General features: G+C 35.5%; 1 protein-coding gene across 1 annotated transcript; it reads left to right on the forward strand.

Annotated features, from left to right (window-relative positions):
• Positions 1-402: 402 nt before the first annotated feature.
• Positions 403-7,851, forward strand: LOC135837783 (G-protein coupled receptor dmsr-1-like). The gene is made up of 3 exons (XM_065353172.1): positions 403-813; positions 3,773-4,477; positions 7,367-7,851. Coding segments are annotated over exons 1-3 (1,062 nt in total). The 5' UTR covers positions 403-811; the 3' UTR covers positions 7,722-7,851.
• The last annotated feature ends 802 nt before the right edge of the window (positions 7,852-8,653 follow it).

Genomic DNA, 8,653 nt, shown 5'->3' on the forward strand with positions numbered 1-8,653 from the left:
TTTGAGATTCTGTATCGATCTACTCGAAATCCAAGACCACTTTTGGAAGTCTACTGAGCTTGAATTCTCAACATTGTAGGTAAAACGATTGAGATAGGTTAATCTTCATACAAAAATTACAAGGTCTTCTACCTATAAACCAAAAAAATAATATTTTTTCCGAATGATAACCAGAAGCCAAAAAAAAAAAACAAAAAAAAACACAAGTTCAATGGAGAAACACTAAACCTTACACAAATTATTAAGTCAAATATGCATCTTCGGCACCATCGCCAGGAAAAATACCGCTCACCACGGGACAAAAAATGGTAAAGTCCGTTCAACGTAAGAGATACATGACGTTATACTTACAGTTGATAGGGCGGAGGAGAAGAGAGAGGTAAAGATTCACATCTTGAAGCAAATTAATGCAGTCATCGCCGGCTATGTATTGGCTGTTGTCGAATTATGCACACGAGATGTGACATCATCGAGTGCATAATTTCATTACTCCTGTTTTGCATACAGATATCTAAACGAATGATTGGAGATAGATAGGTATACACAGAAAAAATATACGAAAATGACGTAACTACGAATAACGAATTTTTTCATTTTGGCGTGTGTAGGTATAAATTCGTAAGAGAATTTTAATTTTACGATTATACATTCATGACAATTTGTTGTGCTAAGATGTTCATTAGAAATAATAGGTGAATTTGTGTTTTGTGTTCAACCAATCGCGGATTAATCAATCAGACACGTAAAAAAGAACGTTGACCAATTTTGCCAAGTGATATTAAACGAATAGGCCCTACACTTCACTTTCATCATGTACGTATTCGTAAGTACCTACCTATTTTCATTTAAATGGTATTAACTCGAGTTCATTCAACAAGAGAACCACTATAGAGATTAATTTCTGTCTCGAATTTAAACCAGAATGCAATTTTTGCGAAGAGCGCGGACTGAAATCCCCATAAACAAAATTTCAGCAGTACAAATTGGTGTGTAAGTACGTATGTGTCGAATAAAAAAAAATCACGTATCAAAACAGTTACTCTGCTTAAGAAGCTGATTTTTCAAAGAGTTATAGATAGACTGAATTCTTTCATGTTTGCATTACTTACTTCATTTTTCGATTTTTGGCAAATTTTCAAAAATTCAAATTTCGCTCAAAATTGAAAAAAATTCAAATTTTATCGAAACTGTCTATAGGGAGAGAAATTTTGTTTTATTAAGATTTTTGACCTCCACCCCCACCCCACCCATTAATTGGTGAAGGTTTCGAACCGATCTGGAGCCTCGAGCGGATTTCTGGATTCTTCGTGCTGTTTTATTTTCAATTATCTCACATTAATCATGCCAAACTATATTGACAGATATAGGAGTATCATTCCTAAAAATGATGCCATTTTTTTTATAATTATTGTGAACTTCAAGAAAAGAAAAAAAATCATGAGTTTTGGGCTATTTTTCTCAAGTTTTGAAATAGCCAATAGTCACAAAAAAAATTGCACCACTGCGTTCCAAAATACCTTCACAGTTTCAAGAATGATATCATTCAATATTTTAGCATGATGAAATTATAATTTGAAATATTTTAATTTCAAAACACGAATTATTAAATGGTATCCAATAATGAGCGATTTTCGAATTTCCAACCGCTCAGTAGAACCCTTAACGATCTTTGATTTTGGCATCAAGAGCATGAGCATACGAGATCGATGCAGAATCTCAAATATCTAGGTACTTTCGTTTGGGATTAGTTAATTTTTTCCAAAACAGGTTAAAAAGCCACAGGAACGAAAAAAATCACGATTTTTTTTCTCAAAAATGTCTCCTCTTCGAGGCCATATCTTCTTTCCAGGGACTCCTTGTGGACTAGAAATTTTTATGGGTACTTTTCGACTCAAAATAAAAATCATATTGAGTACTAAATATTACTCCTTTCATTTTTTTGTACTTAGCTTCGGTTGACCCCCCCCCCCCAGCACAAAATTAGCCCTTTTTAAAAAATATTATCTATACTATTTCAGTAGAGTGAAAATGTTCAACACCTTTCAACTCAGATTTACTATCATTCTGGCCAATTCCATGGATTCAGATTTCAGACACATATTTTCAGAAACGTTTTGAGCCAGTTCGAATTTAAAATGTTCTCTAGGGATTACTTACTCAACAAATGAAAACACTATCATGAGTCCGTTTTCACCCCCCCCCCTTTGAATTGATTGGTGATGATTTCGAATCGAACTGCTCTGATGCCTCCAGCCAAATACTATCAACTGACAATACTGGCAGCTCCATCGAAAAATGGTGTTTTATCCTCCTAGCGGCCTGGATTAAAACTAATTTCACCACAAGCATCTGATTTGCTGATTCGAATCTCGCGGACGCGTGAGATTCAAACCAGATATAAAACAACCAATCAGGGCATTTTTAATAAGAGTTAGTTTTAATCCAGGCCGTTCAGATCGCGCACAATTTTTTTGAACTTTCAGCCGAGAAAACTGATGGCTCAAATTGGTGCCAAATTATAGATTTTTTCGCGCTGAATCCGAATATGTAGGTCTGCCGACTCCTAAAGTGCTGCCAAAGCCCCGCCAGACTGGTTCAAAGGGGGGTCAAATTTCGCAAATTTCATCTTTTGGGGTTAAATTTGCATAAAAAGCTATAAAATAGGTTTAAAAATTATTTTCAAGCAGTTTAACGAAATGCTCTATGGGTAAGATGATTTTTAGGCGCCAAAATGTTTCAAAATTTTCATAGGGGGGGCATAAGGGGGGTGTAGATGAGTTCACTAAATATGGCCTTGTGATACATCAAAATATATGTTTTTTGGGCCGCAGAATTCAATTATGGCAATAATTTTCACATTACTCGGTCTCCCGACCCGCAGCTGCTGCTTTAAAGCTCAGTGAAAGCTCAAAAGTTCATGATTTTTCTGAACTTTTGGCAGAGAAAACTGATGGCTCAAATTTGGTGCCCAATTATAGCATTTTTCACGCTGAATCCGAGTATGTCGGTCTGCCGACCCTAAAGTGCTGCCAAAGCCTCGCCAGACAGGTTCAGAGGGGGAGTAAATTTGGCAAATTTCAATAATTTCATGCTTTTATGTTTTTGGGCGAAATCTTTATAAAAAGTTATAAAATTGAGTTAAAAATTATTTTCAAGCGGTTTAACGGAATGCTCTAGGGCTGAGATGATTTTTAGACGCCGTAATTTTTCAAAATTTTCATTTTGGGGGATGGGGCATGAGGGGAGTATCAATAAATTCACCAAATATAGCCTTGTGATACATCAAAATGTATGTTTTTTGGGCCATAGAATTCAATTATGACAATATTTTTCACATTGAAGCGTAATTGGGGGGAGGGGCTGGCACCTACCTGAAACTTGCCAAATTTACTCCCCCTTTGAACCAGTGTGGCGTGGCTTTGGCCGCACTTTAGGGTCGGCAGAACTACATATTCGGATTCAGCGCGAAAAATGCTATAATTGGGTACCAATTTGAGTCATCAGTTTTCTTGACTGAAAGTTCAGAATAATTCTGAACTTTGGAGCTTTGACTTAACTTTAATAAGCAGCAGCTGCGGATTGGCAGACCAAGTGCTTTTAAAATAGAGGTTTGTATACTAACTTTTGAGACCAGTCCCTGAGTCAATTCGTCAACGTTTCACGTGACCCAACAGAATAGGTCACATAAAGAGTAAATCCTTAAAATGAGATTGTTGTAATTTTCCCTACAATTTTTTATCAGCTACTAATCCATTTTTTTCTCTCTTTCAAGGAAAAAAATCTTAATGAATGGGGACCTAATGTGCGGCCTCGGCCTGTTATCATTTTACGCTGCTTACGCCGAGTATATCAACCCTTCCTTGTTTTTTACCGTCACTATAATAGGATCAACGCTGAATACATTAAACATCATCGTATTCACGAGGAAATCCATGATTTCGCCCAACAACCTGATTTTCGCTCATTTAGCTATCGTCGATTTAGCCTCCCTAATTACCTACATGCCACGCTGGGCTAACGAGACTATAAGACGAAAGATGTACTCTGTTAAGGAGCACAGGATATACGAATGGGAAACCATAGGCATGTATTCGTATCTCGTCTCATCAACATTCCACGCAATATCAATCTGGCTAGCTATCATGTTGGCAGTTTGGCGATACATAGCCATCGTACATCCTTTGAAGGAACGCCAATGGTGTAATTTGAAAACCACCAAGATTTTCATAGCTGTGGGATATGTAACGTGTTCCTTGGGGATAATACCAGGTTATTTTTCCCTTGAAGTTCAAGCATTTGATAGGTTACTCGATAGCGACGGATATATAACCTGGAATCGGACTATCGGTATTCCAACCAAAGTTTTCCTGTTACAACCGGCTAAATCCAGCCGAGCAATATCAATATTGTCAGCGTTGGCTGCTGCAGTCTTCGTGAAAATAATACCAATGGTTCTTGTGTCTGTGTACAGTTATAAGTGAGTACTAAAATACGCACCGAGGGAACCTCTCGAACTGACACTTTACGATTTGAATGAAACCACGGTACGCCTCAAGTTCGTTTTTTGAGTTTTTGGCGTATTTATGAACGTTTAAAAAATTTAAAAAAACTGTTATAATGGCGATTTTTGAACTTTTTGATGAAATTGGTACAGAAAGACAACAACGAATTCGAGCAGTTTTTACTTTTTAACGTATTATGAGGGAGTATTGGTAGGTACCCATAAAATGATACTTTTTCGGAATTTTTCGCCAAAAAAGTTGATTTACAACTTTTTGATTTAAAAAATAATGATTTTTGGGTAATTTGGGGATAAAGAGAGAATTTTGCGCATTTTCTGGCAAAAAGCGAAAATTTAGACAATTTTAGCAAAAAAGGACATCTTTAGATACTTACGCTAAGTATATTTCTACGATAAAGTATTAGCACTAATAGTGCGGCATATGACATTAGGAGCAATTGCACCCCCCCCCCGCCGATCCTCCGGGACAACATTTTTCTTAAAGGGGACATCCTAAGGAACATTTTAAAGCAAAGTTGCCAAAAAAAAAGTTGGCCTTACTTACAAAATGGCGGCCATTTTGATTGACAGGTCAGCCGAAATCGCAGATTTTGCGTTTTAACATAGGACTTGCACAAACTTTTTCAAACTTTACAAAGGTAGATCGAAAGATCATGCAAAAATTTATCACCTGTCCAAATTTCAAGTGCTAAAGTGCGTTTTTCGATTTTTGGTGAATTTTTGAAAATCGAATTTAGGCCAAAAATGAGGGGAAAAAATCAAAAATTTTACCAAATTGACCAAGAAAGCTGAAATTTGGGATATTCCCTATTTTCGACATGCCAAATCGATTGGAAACGGTTTCAACCCGTTTTGAGCAGTTCTGGAGCCTCCAGCAGATTTTTGAAACTCGAAATTCCCACAAAATTCCATCAAATTGGAGTTGTAAAGCTAAAATTCTTTCTAAAAACTAGTTTCAATACGCTACGAAGTACTGCAGGTGAATTTCAAGTTGTTTTGGAGCCTCCAGCGACTTTTTGAAAATTCCTGAAGCCTCCAGCAGATTTTTGAAACTTTAAATTTTCACAAAATTTCATCAAATAGAGATGGAAAGCTGACATTTACTCTACACTCCAATTTCAACACCCTCTGAAAACGACTTCTGGTGGATTTCAAGTCATTTTAGAGCCTTCAACGAAAATTACTGGAGCCTCCAGTAGATTTTTGAAACTTGAAATTTCCCCAAAATGTTATCAAACCAAGATGGAGAGTCGAAATTCATTCAATACGCTACGAAGTTGACTGCTGGTGAATTTCAAGTCTTTTTGGAGCCTCCAGCAACTTTTTGAAAGGTTGCATGACGTTTTTTTGGAAAATTGAAATTTTTTAAAAGTAGCTGGAAGCTTCAAAACCATTTGAAACCACCATGTAGTCTTCGAAGTAAATTTCAGCTTGCAAACTCCATTTGATAAATTAATGTTGGGGAAATTTCAAGTTTCAAAAATCTACTGGAGGCTCCAGTAATTTTCAAAAAAGTCGCTGGAGGCCCTAAAATGACTTGAACCCACCTGAAATCGTCTTCAGAGGGTGTTAAAATTGGAGTGTGGAATAAATTTCAGCTTTCCATCTCCATTAATTGATGAAATTTTGTGAAAATTTAAAGTTCCAAAAATCTGCTAGAGGCTCCAGTAATTTTCAAAAAAAGTCGCTGGTGGCCCTAAAATTACTTGAACCCACATAAAGTCGTCTTCCGGGGGTGTTAAAATTGTAGTGTAGAGTAAATTTCAGCTTTCCATCTCCATTTGATGAAATTTTGTGAAAATTTAAAAGATTCAAAAATCTGATGGAGGTTTCAGGAATTTTCAAAAAGTCGCTGGAGCCTCCAAAACGACTTTAAATTCACCTGCAGTACTTCGTAGCGTATTGAAATTAGTTTTTAGAATGAAGTTTAGCTTTACAACTCCAATTTGATGGAATTTTGTGGGAATTTCGAGTTTCAAAAATCTGCTGGAGGCTCCAGAACTGCTCAAAACGGGTTGAAACCGTTTCCAGTCGATTTGGCATGTCGAAAATAGGGAATATCCCAAATTTCAGCTTTCTTGGTCAATTTGGTAAAATTTTGATTTTTTCCCTCATTTTTGGCCTAAATTCGATTTTCAAAAATTCACCAAAAATCGAAAAACGCACTTTAGCACTTGAAATTTTGACAGGTGATAAATTTTTGCATGATCTTTCGATCAACTTTTGTAAAGTTTGAAAAAGTTTGTGCAAGTCCTATGTTAAAACGCAAAATCTGCGATTTCGGCTGACCTGTCAATCAAAATGGCCGCCATTTTGTAAGTAAGGCCAACTTTTTTTTTGGCAACTTTGCTTTAAAATGTTCCTTAGGATGTCCTCTTTAAAAAAATGTTGTCCCGGAGGATCGGTGGGGGGGTGCAATTACTCCTATTGTCATATGCCGGACTATAATCTCCAGAAAAAAGTGCGACTTTTTGGAATTTTTCGCAAAAAAAGACAACTTTTATCAAAATGTTGAAAACACTATACTTTTTTCTGTTTCAGACAATTTTTGGCAATTTTGGTCAAAAAAATGCGGCTTTGGAGATTTTTTTTGGAAAAATGAATTTTTTTGGAATTATTGAAATAAACCACAATTTTTTCAATTTTTAGCAAAAAACCAGGATTTTGGGCATATTTTGAAAAAAGATGGATTTTTCACCATTTTTTTAGTACCTATTTTTGGAAAAAATGAGGTATGTATTTTGTTCAAATCGGAGAGTCTCACATGATAGAATTCTCTCGGGAGTACTAATATCGAACGGGGGAGAGTTTTTCAATCCTAATATTTGTACTATTTTCCCCCAGATGTATCGTGGCTCTACAACGAGCGAAAATCCGTCGCAAGAAATTAACAATCAGATCGCACGAAAGTAATACAACAAACACAAGAAAGAATCTATTGACAGATCGTACAACAAGAATGTTATTAGTAATATTAGCTTTATTCTTTATACCTGAAATGCCAACAGCAATAGCTTGTATATTGATTGTAATCTTTGGTCCGAAGTTTAGTGTGGAATGTTACTCATATTTTTTTGAAATATTCAACGCTATAGTTTTGATCTGCACATCGTGTAATTTTATAGTTTATTATACAATGAGTGGACAGTTTCACGACACTTTTATCCAACTGTTTAGCAGTAAGCCACCTTCGGTTTAGCAAAAACCGGTCTTCGTTTTAGCTGATCGTGAGACCCAAGTACGATCGAGTGTCAAAATAGACAATTCGCGGAGTACCTCTATTCATATGTAATGAAGTGATACTTGAATAAAACTTATGAACTGAATAATGGCTAATTTTAATCAAGTCACACATCCAAGGTACTTTTGAATATAATATGAACATTTCTATTACCTATATCGATCAAAAATGTTTAGGTAGGCAAATACTGGTACTCAAAGGCTGAGCTAGCAGCGGGTAAGTGTGTTTTAAATTGATGCAAGAAATACTGCTTAGTGAGTATTTCTCATCATAACCAATTAGGTATTTATTCTCACCTTAACCTCCCGAGGAGTCCCTGATATTTACCAATCTGACAATGAGAACACCAAAATTCAACCCAATGCACAAAACAAGAACACAAAAATAAATATAAAAATAAAAACACAAAATGTAGAAAATTATTCTCAAGATCAGTCAAGTCACAAACCTGAAAATATCAAAAAGTGCCTAAATGATAAATTGATTATACTTACTAAAACTTTCAAATACCCAAGCAGAAAATTTTTTCCATGTCGAGGTTTTAAAAAAGCAAAATGACCTAAATAAAATCAGTATACAGTCAGATTAGGACACTTACAAAGAAATATCCGACAATATAAAAACAACCCAAATGCTGCCAAATACAAAAAAAAATGCAATTTTGAAAACGAAAAAAATTGCAAAGAAATAGGCATAACAGAATTGAAATAATATAAAAATTAAATGCGCCGTCTTGAGAACACAGGTTCCCTTGAAATTCGAGAAAAACATGCCAAAAATCTACTTTTTATTAGTTGACAAAAAAAAAGAAAGAAAATTAACAAATCACACGAGCATAAAAAATCTACGTCTCACTTTCGTAAGATGAAATTATGTAGTCAAAGAACACT

The sequence above is a fragment of the Planococcus citri genome, chromosome 2 (assembly GCF_950023065.1).
Source record: "Planococcus citri chromosome 2, ihPlaCitr1.1, whole genome shotgun sequence".
Classification (NCBI taxonomy): Eukaryota; Metazoa; Arthropoda; class Insecta; order Hemiptera; family Pseudococcidae; genus Planococcus; species Planococcus citri.